General features: G+C 32.7%; 1 protein-coding gene across 1 annotated transcript; it reads left to right on the top strand.

Moving 5' to 3' along the window:
* The first annotated feature begins 23,752 nt into the window (after nucleotides 1-23,752).
* On the top strand, nucleotides 23,753-24,899 carry LOC133197071 (uncharacterized). Its single transcript, XM_061332914.1, has 4 exons — nucleotides 23,753-23,788; nucleotides 24,101-24,243; nucleotides 24,427-24,578; nucleotides 24,786-24,899. The coding sequence occupies exons 1-4, from the start codon at nucleotides 23,753-23,755 to the stop codon at nucleotides 24,881-24,883; spliced, it is 429 nt and encodes a 142-aa protein (XP_061188898.1). The 3' UTR covers nucleotides 24,884-24,899.
* The last annotated feature ends 850 nt before the right edge of the window (nucleotides 24,900-25,749 follow it).

Raw genomic sequence — 25,749 nt, 5'->3', positions numbered from 1 at the left:
ACCTTCACTAAAAAAATCATCCATTAACTACTTAGACTTTTGAGAAGTCCTTCATAAACCTTGTACAAATCGTTATACATTACTGCCAAAGATTTTTTTTTAATTTATGCAAAACGTTACAGCTGTTCGTTGCTCGAGTAAAACTGAGTCAACAATTTTTTGTAATAAATCATCTACATACTGACGTCATTTTCACATTGTGACGTCATAAAATGAAATATGATAACGAACAGTATTCAAGCTCAAAAGTCCATTAAACATTACAAAATAGGAGAAGAGCACACACGGACCTCCAAAACATCAGAGGTGGGATCAGGTGCCATCGAGGAGTGAGCATCCCTTGCAGACCGGTCACACCCGCCGTGTGCTCCTTGGCATGATCGGGAAATAACGGAAAAATCCGTCGACAATTCAGTGTGTAAATAATGGCCTAACAATTCGTATGAAAAACGTCAGTCAGCATTTGACTCAATGATAAATTGTATTTGCTGACAAGGTAATTCACGTATCCACGCTCCGCCCACTGATGGCAACAAAAGTAACGTGGTTGCAGACTCCGACAAACTAACGTAAACAACATGGAGTTACAGAAATCGCACGGAAAAACTTCAAACTTTCAATCGGCTTGTTTGCTCAAGAATTTATACAGAAACGTTTGTCAAAATTTAAGATATGTTTCAGAGAGATTTCAATCACAAAATGTTAGTAAGTAGAAGTATAATTTTAACCTTTACCGATCTAGATCGGTACTGCATCCGACTTGAAGGTCAGTTCAGCTGTCTCCGAAATATTTACTGTTCTGATACGTACTGCATAGTGGATCAGGGAACGTTATTAATCTTCAAAGTTTACAATAAAATTGACAATATTTGTATGTTGCATTAAGGTAATGGCGGACAAAGTTTCCGCGATTCCGATTGGCTGTGTGGAGATGGCAACTGCGTCACCCGTGACGACGTGAAAGCGTGAATTGTATCGACCATAAAACGTACGAAACGATGACTTTAAACGAAACTGCTGATATTCTTGTTTCATCACCTCGTTTTAGAAATTGTACATACAATGTACGTAGAGCATGCTCTTGCGTATTGAATCAACTGAGAGATATAAACCCCGTATGCAGGTGATGAAGGTATATTGCTGCATAAGTAAGGGCAGTTGACGATTGAAAAGTTAAAGTCATCACGTTTATCATAAAGATTGGTTGTTAGATTACCATTAACGTCTTTTTCAAGTCTTTTTCAAGTAAAATATCCAAATATGAAACTGATGTGTCAGACTCGGTGGTATCTTTTATCTCAAGCTCACCGGGATATATCGTATCGACATAAGAATGGAAATAACCATTGTTTACTGACAATACGTCGTCGATATATCTAAATGTCGAGTTGAAAGCCACAGCAAGTGTTTTCTTCTTTTCACGTATAAAGATTTTGGACAAATTCTGCTTCATATGAATACAAAATAGGTCTGCTAATAATGGGGCGCAATTGGTACCCATGGGAATTCCAGTAGATTGTTGTTAGACCTCGTCTCCAAAAACCACACAGATATTGTCAATCAGAAACTCAAGCATCTTTTAACGTCAACTTCAGAGTATTTGTGTGTACAATCAGAATGTTTTTTAACAAAATGATTTTGCAAATGACCAATGACAAGGTAAGTAAATTGATGAGTTCCATTTTAATGAAGCAAATATTACATTACGCTATTTATAGAACATGTTTATGACTATGTATGCCAAATTTTCATTCTAGTCTGATTTGTGGTTGGAAAGATACAGCCCTTGATCACCTCTTTTTAACAGCTAGGTAATTTGAGGTTATTTTTGTAGAAACCATTGTTACTGCCTCGAGCAATATGCACAGCTTGGCTTGATTATCTATTGAATACACAACCGATATCGCTATGTAGGCTCCAATTAATTTCATATGACATTGTGAATTTGAAATCATGTTTTTGTAATACTTTCTTTACTCCTCAGCAGTGAAGAAAAACTCCAGGTGTGCTGAGCATGTTCGGGAAATGGTATTTACCAATTCAATGGACTTAAAATTCCAAGGAACTTTGAGAAAATTTTAAATCACAAAATTTACCAAAAACAATAGCATCAAAACGTACGACTTTTCTACACATTACACAACAATTCCCAACGATTTAAAAACCAGACTTTTTAATATCCTAGACAACACCAGTAGTCAGTCTGACCCTTTAATGAAAATGGAACTGGTAAATATGCATGGGAACTAATTGTGCCCAGTCATTGATTATTTTACGTCCCATTCGAGAACTTTTCACTCGTATAGAGATCGACCTAAGTTTAGACTTAAATTCGGCACTGAGGGTCATTGAGCAGTAAGTGTTCCTTATTCTGCCAACGCCTACTGTGACAAGGGACCTTGGTTTTTAGGAGTCTTATTCGAAAGACCCGTGGCTTTCACTTCTAGTGCCGGGCGCTTGGCGATGGAACAGTAACTACCTTTTTCTTCGTCTTAGGTTTGACAAGGCGCGGTGAACTAGAATCGAACCCGGGCCTCCCGATCACGAAGTGAACGCCCTACCACTAAGATACCGTGACCGGCGCCCCGTTATTAGAAACTGTTTTGTATTTGTATGAAGCAGAATTAAAATATTCAATTTTTTTTACATGAAAGGAGGTCTCTTACTTTGGCGACGACGTTTCACTAATTAACAATATTCAGTTTCATTCCTAAGCTGATTTGGTATATCCGATTGGACTCGATCACAGCTTTAAAAAAAACACCACAAAGTCTGAAACAACTCAATCACAAATTTAAAAAAAACACTACAAAGTCTGAAACAACTTTCATATTTTGATGTTTCACTGGAAAAGACACTGAGTATGCTGAGGGAAAATTGACAACTAAATTTCATGACATTCAACTTCAACTTCTCAATCGTCAACTTCCCTAATATATACCATTACAACCTGCCTTTAAGAATTATGTCTCGAACTTGATTCGATACGCAAGAGCATTTTCTATGTGCGACATTTTCTAAAACGAGGCAGGCTATTGACATATGACTTGATGATATAAGGATATCAACAATCTTGTTTCAAGTCAACATTTTGCAAAATCTATTGTCGATGAAATGACCTCGTTAAGTCGAATTTTGACAGACGTCTGTCATAAATTGCCAGGCTGCTATTTTTATACTGAATTGTCCGGATTTTTCTGTTAACACGATCACGACAAGGAACACACGGAAGGTGTGTCCGGTCGACAAGGGATGCTCACTCCTCCATGGCTTCTTAACCAACCTCTGTTTTCAGAGGTGTGTGTTAACGTTGGTTCTGCTCATTATTAGCATTGTTTAAATGGACTTTTCGAAATTAACACTCTTCGTTGTACGCACATTTTATTTTCCTTACTTAACTTCTTAAGTTAACTTAAGTGCAGGACTTCTCAGTTTAATTAAGCAACAATTTAAGTTATCTTTTATTATAAAGAAAAAAGTTATGGAGTCAGATCAATTAATCTAACCAAACTCTTTGATGTTAAATGATATTTATTTTAAATAATAAGATCTATGATAAGGGAATGAACAATGTCGAAAGAGGTTATTCCCTAAAGGAGGTATTATACATTTTGACATATATATATATATATATATATATATATATATATATATATATATATATATATATTCATTAGGATGTAAGTCGTCAATTTTTGATAATTGGTTACTCGGACGTTTTTCCGATCGAGTACCCGGGTACTCGGTACATGTAAAAATGTAAATACAAGTGTGTTAATTTTCTTGAGCCACGTTAAGCTCTTTTAAATCCAAAAACTGTTTTTATCACGTTATAAATTTTATAAACATCGAGTCCAAATGGAATTGATTTTTTGGTACTGGATTTATTTATCAAATACACACAAACCAGAAGTCTCTGATGAGACTGTAGCTCTACTGGTTTGTACTTAAAAGTATCACTTGGACTTGAAACTTTGCAACAGGAATACATAGAATAATGATCCTTGGTGAGGTCTCTTTTTGTTTTATTGAGATTTTTGTATTATTAAGATTTATTGCAATCAGACTAAATCTATAGGAGGATTAGTCTTTTAAAAGAATTTTACAGAAATTTCAATTTTAGTAACCATGACAACATCATTCAACAAAATCAAACAAGAGGCCCACGGGCCTTATAGGTCACCTGAGTATCATGTATCAACTTTGCCCTGAGCCCTGCCCTAACACCAGAACCTTGACCCAGGGGGCATAAAATTCACAATTTTGGAAGAGGCACTCTTACTCATCATAACTATATTCTTTGTTCATTGGCTTAATACCCAGGAGAAAAGGAGAAGATTTTCAAAGAAACATTGCATTTTTTAAAATGTAATCATTAGAGCCCCCCCCCCCCCCTAAAACCAGAACCCCTGACCCAGGGGCCATGAATTTCACAATATTGGAAAAAGCAACCTTGTGCACCTTTACCATGTACTTAGTTTGTTTAAATAATACCCAGGAGCAGAGAAGAAGATTTTCAAAGAATTAATGCATTTTCACTATATAATCAATAGAGCCCCCCCCCCCCCCCTCTAACACCAGAACCCCTGACCCAGGAGCCATGAATTTCACAATTTTTTAAAAAGGCATCATTACTTGTCCTAGCATGCACTTAGTTTGTTTAAATAATATCCAGGAGCAAATAGAAGATTTTTAAAGAATTAATGCATTTTCACTATATAATCAATAGAGCCCCCCCCCCCCAAACACCAGAACCCCTGACCCAGGGGCCATGGATTTCACAATTTTGGAGAAAGCATCAATGCTTGTCATAACCATGCACTTAGTTTGTTTAAATAATACCCAGGAGCAGAGAAGAAGATTTTCAAAGAATTAATGCATTTTTCGCTATAAAATCAATAGAGCCCCCCCCCCCCCCAAACACCAGAACCTCTGACCCAGGGGCCATGAATTTCACAATTGTAAAAAAGGCATCATTACTTGTTCTACCATGCACTTAGTTTGTTTAAATAATATCCAGGAGCAAATAGAAGATTTTTAAAGAATTAATGCATTTTCACTATAAAATCAATAGAGCCCCCCCCCCCCAACACCAGAACCCCTGACCCAGGGGCCGTGAATTTCACAATTTTGGAAGAGGCATAATTGCTTGTCATAACTATGCACTTAGTTTGTTTATATAATACCCAGGAGCAGAGGAGAAGATTTTCAAAGAATTAATGCATTTTCACCATATATTCATTAGAGCCCCGCCCTTACACCAGAACCCCTGACCCAGGGGCCATGAAATTCACAATTTTGGAAGAGGCACTCTTGCTCATCATAACTATGTACTTAATTCATCGGCTTAATACCCAGGAGCAGAGGAAAAGATTTTCAAAGAATTAATGCATTTTCACTATATATTCATTAGAGCCCCGCCCTAACACCAGAGCCCCTGACCCTGGGGCCATGAATTTCACAATTTTGGTAGACGGCTCAATGCTTATTACAATCATGCCAACAGTTTGACTGCTTGATGTCCAGGAGTAAAGAAGAAGATTTTTAAAGATTGCATTAATTTTGATGGTTTTAGCCCCACCCCTCAGGCCCCAGGGGGGCAGGGGCCATGAATTTCACAATTTTTACTCCCCTTCACCTATAGATGCTATATGCCAAAATTGGTTGAAATTGGTTCAGTGGTTCCAGAGAAGAAGCTAAAAATGTTCAAAAGTTTACGACCGATTAGCGACGAACGACGTACGACGAACGACGACAGACAAAAACAGATAGCAATAGGTCACCTGAGTGACTCAGGTGACCTAAAAAGCAATAAAGACAATTTTGTATCATAGTGTAGTCTTCTTGTGTGCCAAGTTATACTGAAATCAGATCGAAACTGTAGGAGGAGTAGCGTTTTGAAAGATTTCAAGGAAATTTCTATTTTTAGTAATAATGACAACACCGTTCATCGAAATCAAAAACCGATACACAGAATTATATATCTTAGTGTAGTCTACTTGTGTGCTAAGTTATACTGAAATCAGACCAAAACTGTAGAAGGAGTAGCGTTTTGAATGTATTTCAAGGAAATCTCTATTTTTAGTAACCATGGCAACACCGCTCATCGAAATCAAAACCGATACCTTCGACCAAAACTGTAGGAGAAGTAGCGTTTTGAATGTATTTCAAGGAATACTCTGTTTTTAGTAAACATGGCAACACCGCTCATCGAAATCAAAACCGATACAAAGAATTATGTATCTTAGTGTAGTCTACTTATGTGCTAAGTTATATTGAAATCAGACTAAAACTGTAGGAGGAGTAGCGTTTTGAAAAATTGTTTACAGACGGACGGACAGACAGACAGACGACGGACACCTTACTATCGCATAAGCTCTTCTGGTCTCTGACCATAAATTTACTACACAAACTACCTTTCAACATTATTTTGAATCTTTAGTTATTTCTAAATATTTCTTCACTTTTGAAGTGGGTAGCGGCATTTCTATGCATGTCCGATTTCGCTGCCATATATTAACTAAAATTTTTTAAATGGTTTGAAGATAATAGACCATACTTAATCGAATCATTGAAGCCATCCAAAAATGAAGGACCACAATAGGGGAGAACAGCTGTGTACCAGGTGATTGGTCACTAATTACTGTATATACACAGCCACAGGCGATAACAGGTTTTTTACAGGTGTAAATGACGACACGCTAATAACCGTTAGCAGTTTTATCTTATTTTTTTAATAATTTTTTTTTATAAAAATATGTACTTCGGAATAAGAAAAAATACACTTCCGAGTTAGTGTTCGATCGAGTACCCGGTCAACCGGGTACTCGTTGACATCCCTAATATCTATCTATCTATCTATCTATCTATCTATCTATCTATCTATCTATTTAATCTCTATCTATCTATCTATCTATCTAAACAGTAATGAGCGATTGATTGATTATATGATGTTTAACGTCCCATTCGAGAATTTTTCACTCGTATAGAGACGTCACCGTATGCCGGTGAAGGACTTCGAATGTAGACCTATACTCGGCGACACTGAGCAGTAAGGGTTCTTTATCGTGCCAACGGCAAGGGACATCGGTTTTAAAGGCCTCATCCGACAGAGCCGTGACTTTCACTTGAATTCTTATGCCGGGCGCTTGGCAAAATAACAGTTACTACATATGTTTACATCTTAGGTAAGACGCGGCGCAGCGAACGAGAATCAAACCCGGGCCTCTCGATCACGAAGCGAACGCCCCAACACTATGCTATCATGACCGGTCAGTAATGAACGAAGAAACATATATATAATCATATTAATACATATACTAGGACATGTGTGCGGTCAAATGCACTTTAATGTCAATATGATATGAAATCTTTTCATCATGTTTATTTGTGCTTTTAAAAAATAGCGATATGATTTTCTGTTTAAAACATGCATTTCGTTTGCTGCAGTGACACATAAATTATGTATCTCCAGCTAAAGACTTGTCGTTCATATATCTTTTAAATTGCTTTGTCCAAATTTTGGCAGATCATTAAACATGATTAAAGTGATTTATCTTTTTAAGCACAAGAATGGAGGATAATTTCTTAAAAGTAAGTATAAGTTGATTGCAAGATTTTCTGACAGTTTTTTTTCCAGTTTGGGTCATTGATGCAAAGTAGACGAAATTACATTTCCCAGACAGCCTTTAAAGGATTTTTTTTCAATCCTTTTGATTCATTCAATAAAATCAATCTTCAATTCCTTTGCTTAAAATGTATTAATAAGCTTACTTACACAATCCAATGAATTCATCTGACTTCACGGATTCTTTAATCTAATCTGGCAAACAGGGGACAATAATAATATTATTATAACACTACGATGATCATTTAAGTGATCTGCTTGAACTTTATCGTAAGAGGTACGATTGGTATCCCAATCCGCCTAGTCAATCGCATTTATTTGATAATGTGGGAAGATAATATTGTCAATTACATGTAGGTAAAAGAGTTCAGGATTTTGCTATCCATTTAAATACAGGTACATGTGCGACCATGAATCAGCAATACTTGATGATACACATTGCAACAACTTTAATATTGAACTTCTCAGGGTCTTTTTGTCGCGGCTAGATAGATAAACGATATGTTGATAATTTGTTTATACAAATTTGGTCGATACAATGCTCTTGTCATAAAATACAATCTATCATTAAGTCAAATGCTGATGACTTTTTTCATACTAATTGTTAGGCCATTATACTGAATTGTCGACAGATTTTTCCGTTATTTCCCGATCATGACAAAGAGCACACGGCGGGTATGACCGGTCGGCACGGAATGCTCACTCCTACATGGCACCTGATCCCACCTCTGATGTCTTAGAGGTCCGTGTTTGCTCTGCTCCTATTTTGTAAGTTTTAATGGACTTTTGAGTTCGAATACTGTTCGTTATCTATACATATTCCATGTATTACCCTTCGATGGGTCTTCACATTAATATGATTTGTTGAAGCGTATAGTGACTTTGGTGTTCGGTGACCTAGTTCAGGAAGCTAGGTCTAGGATTTCATATACACTTAGTTTCCGTGGACGATAGAGGCCATCATTACTGAAGAGGTCTAAGGCACTCGGAAAAAAAATAAGTTTAGCTTCGGGCCTATCTTATTGTGTGTATGTCTCTCACATTACGATCCTCGGGAAAATAAATCACTTTTTAGGTTAACTTTGTTACTGACTGTCTACAGAAATATATTGATAAATTTCATAGAGGCTCTGCTCCCCCTCGCCGTCTATGAAACTGATCAACACAAAATATTTCTTTAGACTGTCAGTAACAAACCTAACAAGTAATATTATAGTATACACGTATTCATTGGTGGTGTCCTATAAAACAAGCATGTCTGTCCGGTCTTTTTATCCACAGTGAGACGTTATGATACGGTCGCCCGCGTGGCGCAGTGGTTAGAGCGTCTGCTCTAGAGTCGCGAAGTAAGGAGTTGATCCTTACGTCGCGGGTTCGAATTCCACTGTGGGACATGGAGACCGGTCCTTCGGATGAGACCGTATAAACAGAGGTCCCGTGTCGCAGTAGGTGCTGGCACGAAAAAGACCCCTCACTGCTCAATGGCCGTGAGTGCCGAGTATAGGACAAAATTTGCAGCTCTCCACCGGCAAGTGGTGGCGTCTCCATATGAGTGAAAAATTCTCGAGAGGGACGTTAAACAACATACAAACAAACAAACAAAACGTTATAATACGACAATTTGTTTTAGTTGGTGATCAAAACTAATTAAAACACATGAATTAAAGGTTAGAAGTTGTGTGCACTTAGAAAACAAGTATTCCTTTAATTGTTTAGATAGACTACGAAGTTCAGATCTACGTGTACCACAAAAAACCAAAACATTTTTTTTCTCGTATATCACTTCTTTTTTAAAATATCAAAAATAAAAAATTGAATTTAATATTCTATTGAAAGAAACGATTGTTATAATTAAGTTAGATTTAATATAGGAAGTATTATTAAGGGAAAAATTAACACTTAGTTATTGGAATATTATCGAGGTTTTATTATCCGCCTTCCGTAGAGCAAAAGGAACGATACATGGTCTTTTTGTTTACAACTTTACAAAATAATACAAAAAAGAAGATTTTTGGAGAGGAAATAAACAAGATTTAATAATAATTCTGAATTTCAGGGCACATTTACGGTCTGCAATGTAAAAGATTGATTATATATATATATATATATATATATATATATATATATATATATATATATATATATATATATATATATATATATATATAATTTGCGCACCCAAAACATTTGAACTACAGTGCACTTACATGGAAATAATCCATCATCCATTTGGATGTAAAGGAGTGCAATAGCATTTATTTAATTGCCTAATTCTAGAAGTTAAAGTACAAGAACTCGCATGACCTCCTTCAAGTAAAATTTTTGCTTTGTGAAGTCGTAACAGTTTTAAAGCATTTGCTTTCATCATCTAATGTACGTGTACTTGTAGATACACAGCAAAATTACAGAGATTACAAACTTTGAGTCCTTGAAAGGACATTTAAGCATCCACCTGAATCATATTTAAATATACAAAAAGTATTTCTTTATACATGTTAATTTGCAGGTGTGATAAAATTGGATGGTTTCTTTTCTTTGATTTTGTTGACATGAATGTTTCTATTCTCTGAAAGTGAACATGCGAGAGTGAACCCTCATCCAATGATTTAAATTTAGTCACTGGTATTTTAACTTTTTTAAAGGACTTGTCGCATGTATATTTCTATTACTTATCATGTTCCTCATAATTACAGTTTATAAATTTTGTGTTTTTAGTGCGGATTTACCGCGATAATTAAACAATAAATGCCTCTAGGTTAAAAATTAAAGTTAATTAGATAGCGATCACATGACCATGATTCGTCATGGGCGACAATTGCGGATTATAAAGCGTAAACTGACCCAAACCAGGTTATACTCGAATAATTTGGCCAAGAATTAGAGTCATTCCTAAATTGTCTAAACATACTTGGAACCCACGACATGAGATAGCAAGTACACATTATGACGTCATATTATGACGTCATTGTTCTCTACTACACAAGATTATGATGGACATCAACAAAAATGCTTCGGCGCAAGGGCATTCTTATATTTTATTTAACTGAAACAACGTATATTTAGAAGCAGAATATTCTAAAGATTGCTGGAATTGCTGCACAAATATCAAAAGTTCAGGATCCGGTTGCACGAACGTTAGTTAAATTAACTCCCAGTTAGTGCCGTAACTAGCTGTTAAATTTTCAACGACGAGTTACGTAACTGTCTGTAAAATTTTGTTGTTCGAAAGCCTATTAAAAATAAATTAGCTAACTCACATTTAATTGATGTCTTATAGTTAACATTGTTGATGGCTCTGCAAACTGTACTCTTGTCTAACCCCATAGTATCGCCTATCACCTCCATAAAACTCCCAGACGCATAAAAGCGAAGCGCCAGCATAACCTGCAAGGATTTCATACTGTTTTTAAAACTTTTCTGTTGGTTTAAAAATGTATTCAAAAGGGTCTAATGAGGGCACATGTTTTTACGTCGCTGTCAGCATTCTTGCATAAATTTATGACGTCACAATCAAAATGACGTCATTTTATAAGCGTTAATTTACTAAGATTATTTACTTTAAAATGAGATGTTACATCTTATATTGTTACTTTAGAAGTTATGATTTTTTTACATTAATATTATGTGTTATTAATGATTATCAATACTTGAAATATAAACAATGTAGCTATAGGTTTTTAATTACTAAAAACATGGATTTTTACATTGATACTACGTGTATAGTAAAAACTGATAATTACGTTAAACAATGCAATATTATTTACAAATTATGTAGTTTCTACGTCATGTTGAGGCATGAAGCACTATGATCGATATAGTATTTTTAGAGGTAAGTCTGACAAGGCAAACCAAGAGAAGTTTCAGAAAACACTTATGCAAAATGTATATATTTATATTTCTAGTATTATGTCTTTGATCTATTTTTCAGTAATTGATCCTGGGATTATGCTGTAGTAAAATGTTGATCTTTTTAGATAAAAAGTTTAAATATCCACGTAATAACAATTCATGTATATGTACTCGGAGAAAAAAGTACCTGCATTTCCACAGATATGGACTGACTTCGTTTTGTTGCTCTTTGCAGATCATTTCGCAGCATGTCCGAAATATATGTAATTGAATCTCGTTTAAATCGAAAACGTGATCGAGTCTGAGTGTCACTTAAGTCAGACATTTCCATTCTCTCTCTGTAATTTCTCTCCTTCCTCTCCGCAAACAAATTTCCGAACAGTAACAAATCCGCCATTTTGATTTTTAATGTTTAATTAAATATTTAATGTACCTAGGTAACCTCAGTTAAATCTGTTAGTTAAATTAGAAAACTAATGAAGCTTTAACTGTCAGTTAACTTTCGTGCAACCCATTTAACTGGCCGTTAAATTTAACGTCGCGTTAACGAAAAGTTAACGGCCAGTTAAATTTAACTATAAACGTTCGTGCAACCGGATCCAGCTTTTTACATGTACGTTAATCTTACTAAAATGTACGCTCTAAAAACTGGTTTTTCTGCGTTATGGACGACCAAATCACTGATTGTCTGTATCAGATTAAATATTTAACCTTAAATGTTTGAAATATCAGATACTTTTATATATTGAAATAATTTTTTTTTTAAATTGAAAAATCTGTAAACATGGTAAATTAACGTTAACAGTAAAAATAGCGAAGGAGACATTGCGAGGACGAAAAAACTCGCCCGTACAATTATTTCTTTTTTCCTCTTATCACAGGTATTAACTATTAATCTATTTTATTCCCAAATTAAAAAAAATTAAAGAACTTTGTTAACTTATTTTATTAAATAATCTTAAATCAAATCATAATGTAAAAAAGCCATTGAATCATTGTTAAAATCAGAAGGGGCTGGAGTAAAAAGAATAATAGTTAATTACCTGTAGTTTGAAAATGACGGGATCTCTACGAATTACCTATTCTTCTATAATCATAAACTGTGATTAAAATTGTTTTTGTTATTTGTTCTTTAACTTCCCTCTCCAGTCGATAACTTTTCACTCATATGGAGACCGCACCTCTTGTCGGTGGAGGTCTGCAAATTATACATGTACCTACCGGTATGCTCATCCATTTTTCATTAGTATTTTCTATCGGTGACATATACAGCTTAATTTCAGTGGAGAAAATTGTATACCCCATAATCAAGAAAAGTTTCAAGTAAAAGCAATTGATTGATTGACAATGGTAAATGCATTATTTAAACAATGAAGTGCTTTCTTTTTTCCTGCGGAGATAACAGTTGCAACAATAACATAATCCACTTTAGCGGGTTTATATATACGTTTTTTGCGATTTATCCCCACATTTAAATATTTATAGTTTATATTTATACCTGAATAAATTATTCGCATAAGTGGACGAAAGTACGTTAAAAATGCATTATTGTTAGAGAGGTTACATTGATGGAACAGCATACGTTAATTAAAGAAATATTTCAAAGAGATGGCTTTGATAATTCTCTTTAAACTAGTTTTTGTTAATTGATTCTGTTTCATAAAAGATAAAGGAGAAAATATTTAGTTAATGTAAATATTAACTAATATTTATATTTTCAAATACGTCTATGTACGAGATAAAACTAAAACCATGATGTGTTTAATACAGACTAATCCCCCGAAAGTGGCCATTTCTACTTGAAGCTACACGACGAATTGAAGGGTTTTTAAAGTTTAAAAAAAAACAAGAAATAATATGAACATCTTAAAAATGCCCTTTATATTTCATACCTACTTACAAAGAGAACATTTTCTGAATGTTTTTCTATTTGTCAACTTTTGTTTGGAAAATATTTTGATGAAAGATAGTATTGGATTTTAATCGCTACAAGATAATACAATTTAACGCGAATCAAATGTAACGTAAATCACAGTAACGTAATTCACAAAACAGACGATTATTTGGCCCTTAAAAAAACTCACAGATTTCTGAAATCGTTTGTTTGCTATTTATATTTATCGTCCCCTCAAGAATATATATATATATATATATATATATATATATATATATATATATATATATATATATATATATATATATATATATATATATATATATATATATATATATATTTCACCTACCTTATACATACATGCATATAGATTTACATCTTAAACCCCAGGCATGTGATTGATTCCTTATAATTGTAGACTGGATTTACCCCCAAGAAATAATAGTTTATTCGTACGATTACTATTAAGTGAAATTCTTTATTATTTTTCAGAGTAAATTCATTTGATGCTAACAATTAGAAGAGATAATTATAAATTTAACGCACATATCGACACTTAAGTTTTATTTATAATATATAAAACTTAATAATATAAAAAAAAAATCTTAAATCGTGATTACATTTCATACCAAATCTTTAAGATTGGTATTGAAAGTAAGATAGGAAGTGTATTTTTAAAACTGATAGAAAAAGTATACTTACCTCACTTTTCTCGAGATGTCTCCAATGTACAATACTACTTAAATATTTAGATCCCAATGCTCCAAAAACTATAAATGATATTAATAAGAGTACTGAAAGCAAATTCATCCTTGGATCTATCTGTGATTTTTTATAAATTTGTAAACTTGTCGTAATGTCATGTAAAAAGTTTCATCTTTTCAGAATCGAAAACGTTACGATTTCCTCACTAAACAACGTATATGAAGTTTGTATGTCTATGAAAAGCAGGGTACGCTTATACTTTTACAAGATCTTTCAGTTGCTAAATTTGTCGTTGTATCTTGCGTAACATAATTTAATACACCCAATACCACTGAGCTGTGAAAAGGTTTGAAATGAAAAAGATGTGTTTAAGTCATCTTAAAAACGCATTTGAACTCATCTATTTTACAAGGATATTTCAATATACACTATTTTCTTAATTTGAAAAATACGACTCTAATACCGTACAAAATAAATTATCTTTGATCATACAAAATCACTTAGTACATGGTTTATGCCTCGAAGAAAGGACCTTTTCTCAATACCAAATTACGATATTTACAAATGTAACAAGCTCATGGCATAAAATTAAAAAAAAATCTTCTACCGAGGAAAGAATTGAATCGTTAGTCAGCATTAACATCAAACCTAACAACAGATCAAATTTTTCGCATGCACGGATAAAAAATTATAAATCTCTAATTAAATGAGAATAGACAGAGAATTGTTTTTACTTGGTGACATAACAAATATATACACAAGTAGCTTGCCTGACTAATGCAATCAATATCTATAGAACCTATTTAGTAATAAATATTTCCGTCCCCTTTTTTTGTGGGGGGGGGGGGGAGTTCGAAATATTTCATTGCCATACATTTTGAAGACAGTACAAAATATCCTGGATTTTTAAAAACTTCTTCGAGACTCATCAGAAGAATTGAAATTAATTTGATTGATTATTCTGGGAAGCTGTGGCTGTGTTAAAGATATTGCATGAATTAGTTTCTAATGCAAAGAAGATCAGAAGTACCGAAAGACAGCTGAAAAAATGATAGCTACATATACTTATAATAACAATTGAAATACATGTAATTTGAATTAATTATCTTTACAGATTCTGAATTGTGGCGTGTACTTTTACGCATAATTATTTTACAAATAATATTTATCTCAGAATTTTGAGGACAAAAAACTTTTTCTTTTCAAAAAGAACTAAAATATACATGTAATTTTAATAAGAACAATAGATGAAATCCCGTGCAGGCGCGGGGAATTGAATTCTTACCACTACTGACAAAACAATTCCAGTAATATATCTTAAGAGCCAGTTCGCGAAAAAACCATGCAAAACTGTCCAAATCGAAGGTTGTCATATCTTGATGAAATTTTCCCCATCATCCAACATGGCAGCCGTAGGAAGCGCCACCTTCTTTTTGCACATTTAAGTGCATATGCACTTAAATAATTCAAGCAAAATGGTAAAAATTACATTTGATTTATTTTGCTCAAAATTAAATTTGTATTTCCTTCAAGGTATTTTAAAGTAGCATATGACTATGTTCTTCTAAAACTGACATTTATCATAATCAGATACGCAACATATCAAAGGGTAGACAACTCTTAAAAATTGGCACAATGCCAAGTTTGAAGAATTTACAAAATTATTACATATTAAATGGCCAAAATCTTCCAAGACCAAGCTACAAAATTAAAATATTTGATCTTATTGTCAAAATATAACTCTAAATATTATTTTTCCAAAATATTAAGCTTGTGATTTCATAATTTATTGAGATATAGATATTTACAAATTCCCAATTTTCAAAAAAATTCTTCAAATTCCAACGGGTTACAAAGTCAAATATAGAACTTTAAATTATAAATACTTGTTGTTAGATAAGAAAAAATGTTACCATTTTCTTTATAACCATAATTATAATTGAAAAAAAAAAATAAAATTGAAAATTAAATAAATATTTCAAAAATGACCCCAATATGGGGATTGGCATTTTGCCAATTGTTTAGAAATGGAATGAATTCAATAATGATAAATTGTTCTGGCTTACTTGTAAATTTTCGACGATCATGTTGAATATTCATGTTTCTTTCATTTTATGTAAGATAGTTTCTCTATAATTTAAAAAGCAACAAGAATTTACATGTATTTATATTCAGGAATACTCTATTACATCACGGTTCACCATACATATAAATTATGAGACTTGAACACATTTGAGCCTCCGATAACTTGTTTGCATACTGTCAATTTTAAATTGACGCACTCTTGTCAAAATAACATTTCTGAATTGTCAAAATACTGACATGAAAATGATGAAATGCTATACAAAATACTCTATAGGGGGCTTTAGCAATTTTTTTTTTCAAATCATAGAACTTAATTTTCATACATCCATGTAGATTCATTATGGTATAATTCTGAGATATGAGGAACATAAGTAAAAATCAAAGAATTGTTTTTAGTAAAATCTGTTGTTTTTTTTTAAATTATTATTGCACATTTTTTTTTATAATCTTACTAAAATGATATAGATCTACTGTTAAATCATTTATATTTTGTAGCTTGAAGAAGAAAAATTGGTTCGTGGGGATTCGATTTTATGGCTCTGAGGTGTTTAGTTGTTGCATATTCCAAAAATTTATATTTTAAGGGACTCTTCATACCATAACAACAATGAACCCCCACTTCCAGTTTTAGACTCCAAATCTTTAACTATATTGTGTTAGCCAGTAATTCAACATACCAATATTTTCAACATTCACTTACATACCCCCGGAATTTGCAGAGTTATTAAAAGTATATACTGAAGAAAATACAAAATGACTTTGGAACCCCCCCCCCCCCCCCAGAAAACGTGGACTCCACCATCAACACCACGAAATAGGTGCTTTTCTGGGAAATGGATTTTATTTTTGAGTTTGTTTTTTTTTTTTGGGGGGGGGGGTTGTTTTGTTTTGTTTTGTTTTTGTTTTTGGCTTGTCAAAAAATTTTGGTTGAATTATTTTTTTTGACTGGGGTGAACCCCCCCCCCCCCGGGAAAAAATTCCTGGATGCGCGCTGAAGTTTGCTCTTTGAACACCATAATATGGTATTTTCTTGATCATTCATAAATATTAAATAACAGTCTATTATTGAACTTTTTCTATGAACCTTTGAACGTTTATTCTTGCTCTGGTTCATATGTATAACTGTCATCAGCATGCACCTCCTCCTTTGTTGAAATCCCCCAATATCCATAATTGTAACTTCAATTGCTTCTGTTGCGCTTTGTTTAAAAAGGCATATCAGATCATGGAATATTATACATGTTACAGTATTCTAGTCTTGTGAAAAGGAATGTGTGTACATGCAGACCTGTAAGCACAATTATTTCAATAAAATAAACATTCTCATTTAAATTCCTTAGATAACTGCATATACACATGCTGCACTACATTGTACCTGGTAATAGGCATACAAAATGTGTATATTTTATTTAAAGTAATAAAAAGTTTTACCAAAATTATGTTTATGATCCTATCGTATGTGAGTACTTGTACATATTGGGGTATATGTACAGCTAATAAATTTCTCAATATCAACAATAACAATAAACCATCATTAATTACTTATTACTTATTATTACATCCATTTTCTTCCGGAACAACCATTTCAATTTTATTTGAGGGGAGGTGGGTGGGTGGGGTAAAACTATGGGGTAGATACACTGGGAAGAAGTTAATCTGACCTTGAATGGTCCCCCCCCCCCCCCGCCAAAACAAAATTCTCCAATCATCTCCAAAATTAAACGTTGTCTGCTAGGTTATTATTAATACTATTATGGTTATTCAGACAAAGTATTAAATAAATTACAAAGCATGCATAATACAATTTTATTAATAATATCATTAAAAATTTAAAATCAAATAAATGCCATGACAAAATTCAACAGCACCCACCTCCCATTTGAATGAAATTATCACTCCTTTATCATGTTTATAGATCAAGTACATTCATGCCCGATTTTAATTCTTACCAGTTTGTACTACAAAATGGCATGTTTTGGTTGCAGTCATGTGTTCTTTGCACAAGCGGAATATTGTAGACATGTATCATAATACTTGCTTTGTCCTTGCTTGTTTTGGATGATCCTTTTATCCACATACATGCACAATTAATGTTTGCTTGTCTCTCCAGTAAACAAAACGTCATCATCATTTTTTAAACCATATACATGTAATAAAGGTTTTAACACGTAGAGTTTATCACACTTTCCATTTCTACACACAGATACAACATAAAAAGCCTTAGCGCAAGGGCTACATGTATTTGCTTGTTCAAGCTGGATTGTTGTGTTTTTCTTACATTCAAATATCTTAAAAATGAGTTTTTCCACTTTCATAGTGCAATGATGCTCCACAACTCCCTAGGTTCATATAAAAAAAATCATACATGACCTTCCTTACCCAATAATACTAAAGAGTTCCAACAAGGTGAGATAACAATTTAACTTCAGGAAATTGGTTGCAGGGGGCTAAAATAAGCAATAGAAATTTATATGAAGTATCTAAATAAGTTATTCCTTTTATATATATATATATATATATATATATATATATATATATATATATATATATATATATATATATATATATATATATATATATATATATATATATATATATATTAGATTTAGAATCTTCTTTTTTCATTTAGATATTTAAGAAATAGTCTATAAATAAAATAGACTGTAATTTAAAATTTAAAATATGTGAAATTGTAGCGAAGTATGGTATTTCAAAGTTAATTTTCAACATGTACATATTATTTCCCAAGCTCAACATTTTAATACTCAGTAAACCTAAGAACATTCTAAAGATTACACTTATTTTAATTTAAAAATAGCACCTAAAAATGGCTAAAAAAATCATACTCATTGATTTGGGATCTATAAACAGACCATTAAAAAATAAAACATTCATTTGAATTATGTTTATCTTCATTAATTGTATAAACAAGACCATGATTTTGAAAAGACAACAAAATTTGAAAATAAACTGATGGCAGAAGGTCACTTTTTGAATTAATCAGTTTGCATAGTTTTTCCGTATAATTTAGTGTGATTTTCGACAAATATGCAAATGAGCTGTTACTAAAAATAGATGCGAGGTTCGAGAATTTTTTGTAGATATTCTGACTTCTACTTTTATGAAGAAAATTTTAAGACACTAAAAAATCCTATGTTGCAACCTTCCATTTGGACGAGTTTTTGAATTTTGCATAGTTTTCTCGCAGACTGGCTCGCTCTTAATAAATTTAAGTTTACTTAAAATTTTTTATTGTAATCAGTAAGTGTCCTTCTTGAATGTTCAAGTCTGAAATATTGTATAGTGATGTATTATAATGGTCATTTTGTTTCATGTCTTAGGAGAGGCAGAGATTGACCAATCAAAATCAAACAATTAAAATTCCGGCCAAATTGTTTAATTTTACTGTACTCTAGGCAAGGCCTAAGTACAAGTTTCAGGCAGTCTTTTGTACTTGCCATTTTGTACGCGCTTGGGTTTTTTCGTTTTAGTTTCAGCTTTTACCCTTGCGATTTTTCCATCGATTTTATTTGATTTATCTAGGAATGTATTTTAATTAATGCGTTCCGGGTTTATCCTTTTTTCTAAGAAGGAAAATCGTTGGAGAAATGTCTGCCAATTTGTTTGTTACGGTATTAGTTGATTACTAAAATTGTTTAATTTTACGGTACTCTAGGCAAGGCCTAAGTACAAGTTTCAGGCAGTCTTTTGTACTTGCCATTTTGTACGCGCTTGGGTTTTTTCGTTTTAGTTTCAGCTTTTACCCTTGCGATTTTTCCATCGATTTTATTTGATTTATCTAGGAATGTATTTTAATTAATGCGTTCCGGGTTTATCCTTTTTTCTAAGAAGGAAAATCGTTGGAGAAATGTCTGCCAATTTGTTTGTTACGGTATTAGTTGATTACTAAAATTGTTTAATTTTACGGTACTCTAGGCAAGGCCTAAGTACAAGTTTCAGGCAGTCATTGTACCTGCCATTTTGTACCCGCTTGAGTTTTTTCGTTTTAGTTTCAGCTTTTACCCTGGCGATTTTTCCATCGATTTTATTTGATTTATCTAGGAATGTATTTTAATTAATGCGTTCCGGATTTATCCTTTTGCAGTCACAAGGCAAGAATTTTCAAATGTATTAAAGCAAAGTCTCATGTTTTGAAATTTAGATGTCAATAGATTCAAAGGACATTCCTTTCGAATTGGGATAGCCTCTTACTGTGCATCAAGGGGGATGAGTGATAGATTAGATTCCTGGGTAGATGGAAATCGGATGCATTAGACATGTGACACCATGTTGATACAGGTATATGCTTGAGTGGAAATGGAGCCTTGGGGCAGATCTTTTGTTACTGATTGAGGATCTTGATTTCAAAGTGATTTTCATGAATATTAACTTATGGGAGCATACGACTATCCCTCATCCAGAACAATAGTGCTCAAGTCAATTGTTAATACTTAGGCTAGTAGGTGACAAGACTGCACACATATAAACTTTGAAAAAAGACAGCGATGAAATTTACAGTGTGATGTATTGTTAATATGGGGGCATATGTCTATCCCTCACATGGCACATTTTTGCTTAAGTCTATTATTAATACTTCAAGCTGAAAGATAAAAAGTCTACACACGTGTGGACTTGGTAAAAGACAGTGAGGAATGTGATGCTTTGTGAATATTGGGGCATATGTTTATCCCTTATCAGGCACATCAGTCCCTGAGTCATTTGTTAATACTCAGAAGACTGAGCATATGAAATGCATCCACTTACAACAGTAATCTTCTGACTTTGTTATTATGGAGCATATGTTTAGCCCTCATAGAACACGGGAAAAATTGAATTTTTATTATAATTGAACTGTAATAGATTGATACATTATCTTGTCCTATATGTCTCATGAACAGATGGTGTTTTGTTGCATTATTGGACATATGTTTATTCACATATTGCAATGTGCAGATTAGGTAAATTTTCTCACTTCTGGTATGTTTATTGTTTGATGTGTGTTGCCATTTTTCTTCATGGGTCTGAACTTCCCCCAGTGCGGTAAAGTCAGTGGCGTTTTCAGACCCATTTTCATGATTTTTCTGTTAAGTCAAAGTTGTAATTACTGGAAATTTGGATTATCTCCCTTTACAAATTGGTTTATTTCTCATATTTATATTTTGTGTCTGCTAAAATTATATGCCATTGTTAATAATACTTTTGAGAATTTCAAACAAATTATTAAACGTCACAAAGGTGGCAACACAAGACAAACTGTTTTACATACTTTTTGTTCATTGAAGGAGGATAAGATATGGTGTTCTAGTGATGAGAGGATTATGGAAAGAAATATGCAATTTAATGGGTAACTGGGCTATCAAAATACTTATTGCATTAATATAAAAGTAATTACAGACTTATAGAAGGAAGAAATACTTTGTTCAAAACCACGTACTTAGTTTCGGAGTAGAAGTAGATATACATGTACGCCCCCTCCTTCCTTTTGTAAAAAAAAAAAACTTGAAAAATAGCAATTTCATTAATTGTTGCTTATTTTGAAACCAGATAATATTATGTTATAGATATTATACTTTCGGGTGCTCTTATTCCATTTCCAACACGGAAAAGAAGCGAATATGCACATTTTACTGATAAAGACTTTTTGTAAAAAAAAAAAAAAAAAAAAAAAAAAAAAAAAAAAAAAAGCTTTTAGCACCCTAGGCCTAGTTTATGTATTTGATACAAACCTTTTTAAGAAAGAAAAAAAGCCCACTGAAATGTAATGATTTGTGCAAAAAAATTTAACAGCTTTAATGGCATTTGAACAATACCATTTTCATTAACTAACATTTTCTCTTTACATGTAATTTAGTTTATTACGAAATACAAACTGTACTTGGGGTTCGTTGCTCTCAGTGGTGAAAATGCACATTTTTCTGATAAATCTATTAGTACATCCTACCAATAATCTTTCGATATAAAAATATATTCACAACTTATAGTACCATTATTTCTATGCCCATTCATACGATGGTCGATATCAGCCATGTCATTCTACAGTTAAATTAAGTGTGAAGTGTCAGTGCTATGTACAGTTTGCTTTGTCAGGTTACTCATTGCTTGAGTAAATTGTACTATGTGTACATGAAGATTTCAACGCTGTCACGGCATTCTCATTGCTCGGAAAATGTGAGTTGTATACATGTGTTATTAATTGACGGTTTACTCTTATCTGCAATTAAAATTTTCAAAAACAAAAATAAATCCCTTCATCTGGAAACAGCAGTAGGGACATAAAGTATGGAAAAGGAGGCAATAAAATTTTAACATGAAAGAGAAAGCCTTTGGTGGGATATAAAAGATATATAATGCCAAACCTATAATGTTTAGAATATTTGTTTGCTACTGTCCCCATTCTTTTCCGAAAAGATTCAATAATAAAAATGTGTTGAAATTAAATCAGATTTGTATGATTGATATTTGTATACAAGTATTTTACCTTAACAAATTTCATAATTCTCTGATATGACAAAGACACAAATGTTTACTTTATGTATATATGTGTATACTGAATTATTGAATTTTTCAGACCTGTTTATATCAATATGTTACTGCACTATTACGAAGCAAATGATTGACAAACGTTAACATATTCAAAGGTACATGACCGTACTCTGCTTTTTAGAGAAAAAAAAACTTATTTTTAAGAGTTGAAACATCTCATTAAAAAAGTAAGATTTATATATTTCTGAGAGATAATCATTTTCAGAAAAAACAACAAATGCGAATTCTGGATTTTTTGTAAACGGGTATGTTACCAAGTCATAAAGAAATTAAAGTCAATATTTCATTTCAAAGAAGAATGGGGACATTGTCGACTGAAAAGTAGGTCACCATGACCTACTTTTGAAAATAAATTGCTTTAGTTAAATATTTCAGGTACTAATTGGCTTAGAATCATCAAACTTTGTCAGTTGATGTATCTTGGGTCCGCAGAGTTAGTCGACTGAAAATGAATTCACTGTGACCTATTTTTGAAATTTTATGGCTTTATTTAAATATATCAGGTACTTATTGACTTAGAATCATCAAACTTTGTCAGTTGATGCATCTTGGGTCCTCAAAGTATGTCATCTGAAAAGTAGGTCATTGTGACCTACTTTTGAAATTTTATGGTTATAATTTCAAAAATATATAGGTATCAATTGGTTTAAAATCATCAAACTTAGTTGATGCATCTTGGGTCCTCAGAGAATGACAAGTGATAAGTAGGTCACCATGATCTACTCTCAGGTACTAATTGGCTTAGAATCATCTTTGGTTCTCATAGTGTTTCATCTAAAATGTAGGTCATGATGGCCTTTCTTTGGAATTTCAAGGCTTTATCTAAATATACAGGATACTTAGAGGTTTCAAATAGTATAGAAGTGATAGATTGTACATGTACCGTTTATCAGAAGAGCGATTCAAGGCCCTTGGGCCTCTTGTTTACCTTAATTATAATTACAAGGAAAGATAAAAATGCAATAACTGTTCTTTTGATTACTTTTATAAAATGTAAAGCAACAAAAAATTAAAAAAGGAAGGCAAAATATCTGCCATTACTTATAATAATGTTTCCCTTATTTTCAGAGGGAAGAAAGCAAAAGGTATGCTCTGTTGCTTTTTATTAAAGTCTCCATTACTTGCTATCTACATACAAAATATACATAGTAAGAAATGATTGAATTAATAGCGTAATTATAAGACTTTTTAAAAAATAGAAAATAGATTTACTTAATGAAACTTTTTCTGGATAATTATTACATCGATAAGTGTATTTTAATATTTTTTTTTTTATATTATCTGATTGTATCTTTGTTTCGATTACTGTTCTCAAAAATTAATACTATTATCATTCCTGAAGTTGTACCTTTTAAGATATGTTGCATTCGTAATCCGTTTCTTTTTATGAATTCCAGAAAACTATATATAGCTTAATCTTAGGATTAGGGATTGCTTTACCATTCCATCTGGTAGCTATAGCGATAATATTTATTGTTTGTGTTTATTGTCAACGACGATCACAAAGGAGGGAGTTAACTAAACAGAGTAACTTGGATAGGTAGGATTTCTATAAAACTGCATATATCTACAAACTTTACACTTTTGATCTTGCTCCTATTATCATTCTTTTTTTCAAAATCAAAATCAAAATAAAGGTGATAGCATTACGATAAAATAATAAACTAGATAAGTTTATCTAATGTTTACAAATTAAATCATTTAAGAAAATAAATTAATTTAGATCAACGATACGTGTACGTTATGGAAGCTGGGGTCCAAAAAGCATTTTCTCCCCCTGGGGACAGGAATCTGGAGAAAGAAAAGAGACCTCAACCACTAGGTCAAGTCAGTTTGGGAAAGGTAACTGGTACAGTGCGACTATTGGTTCAGGAGGTTAGTATTTTTTCACTTACAAAATAACGAGGGATGGGGATATTTTAAGATCAGATTAATCAAAGCTACCGAAATTAAAGAATAACAGCTTGAATAAGTAATTATATATATATACATATATATATATATATATATCCTAAACATCCATGAAAGTAAACATGTATGCTGTACTGTCTGAAATTCATTTGTAACATTATTTTTTAACAGATCCAAATTTGTCGGAACATTTAAGGGATATCATGCCTTCGTTCATACCACCTGATGTGTCGTTTGGTTCTCCTTTAATATTATTTTCTTCGGATTAAATATATCAATCCTCAGTTGCCTAAAATTGTTAATGATAGTTTAATCAATGCTTTACCTTTTGGCAGTTTAAGATAAGACGACCTGTTGCAGATACGATTCCTAACTCCGTATTCGTAAGTTTTGCTTCGCATAAGTACGTGTTTTGTAGTTTGTTATTACGTTTCCTATTTTAGATTTTTTAAGCATATTTTTGAGATGGGAAAATAAATTTATATTTGTTTATTGATCTTTCTTACATGTCAAGTGTGTTTGTCGATTTTTGTTCGCTTGCCCCTTATTAGCTCACCCGAACAAAAAAAGTTAAATTGAGATTTTAAGATTTAAAACTGTTCAGTGTTTATTTATCTGTCATATATCATATGTATTTGTTTTTACAATACTAACTTGTTGTCATGTACAACCAGACAAATTTCAAGACATAAACGCACAAAGTGTCGTTGGTGGGGTAGATTAAGATTTCTTCAAAAGAAGGATCACTCAATTTTACAAGGAAAAAATAATAGTAAAGAAATACTGAAAAGGGCTTTCTCCCTCGAGGACTATTTGTTCAGGAAAGACAAAATTTACGTGAAAGCTTCCCGAGTTTGTACCTCATTTCTTAATTGTCTTAAGTTTATTCATAAATGGCTGAATTACAATTGGGGTTTTATATTTGTATTGTTCTTATATGGGAGAGAAATCTAACCATTTAGTCTTTATGGATCATGATCCCTGGGCTAGCCATACCTTAACCCTTTCTCTACCGGTGCATTTTAAGCGACTTTGGAGACCTTTTGACATATCATTATAAATTAATTTTTAACTTTTTTATCCAAAGGGAAAGCTAGGCATAATGCATACCATTTTGTAGGGAATTTTCCAGAGA

This window comes from Saccostrea echinata, unplaced genomic scaffold (genome assembly GCF_033153115.1).
Source record: "Saccostrea echinata isolate AGI-Se365-2 ecotype Australia unplaced genomic scaffold, CSIRO_AGI_Sech_v1 ptg000001l, whole genome shotgun sequence".
Taxonomy (NCBI): domain Eukaryota; kingdom Metazoa; phylum Mollusca; class Bivalvia; order Ostreida; family Ostreidae; genus Saccostrea; species Saccostrea echinata.
Note: the sequence above shows the minus strand (reverse complement) of the source record. Positions and strands in the feature narration are given on the sequence as shown.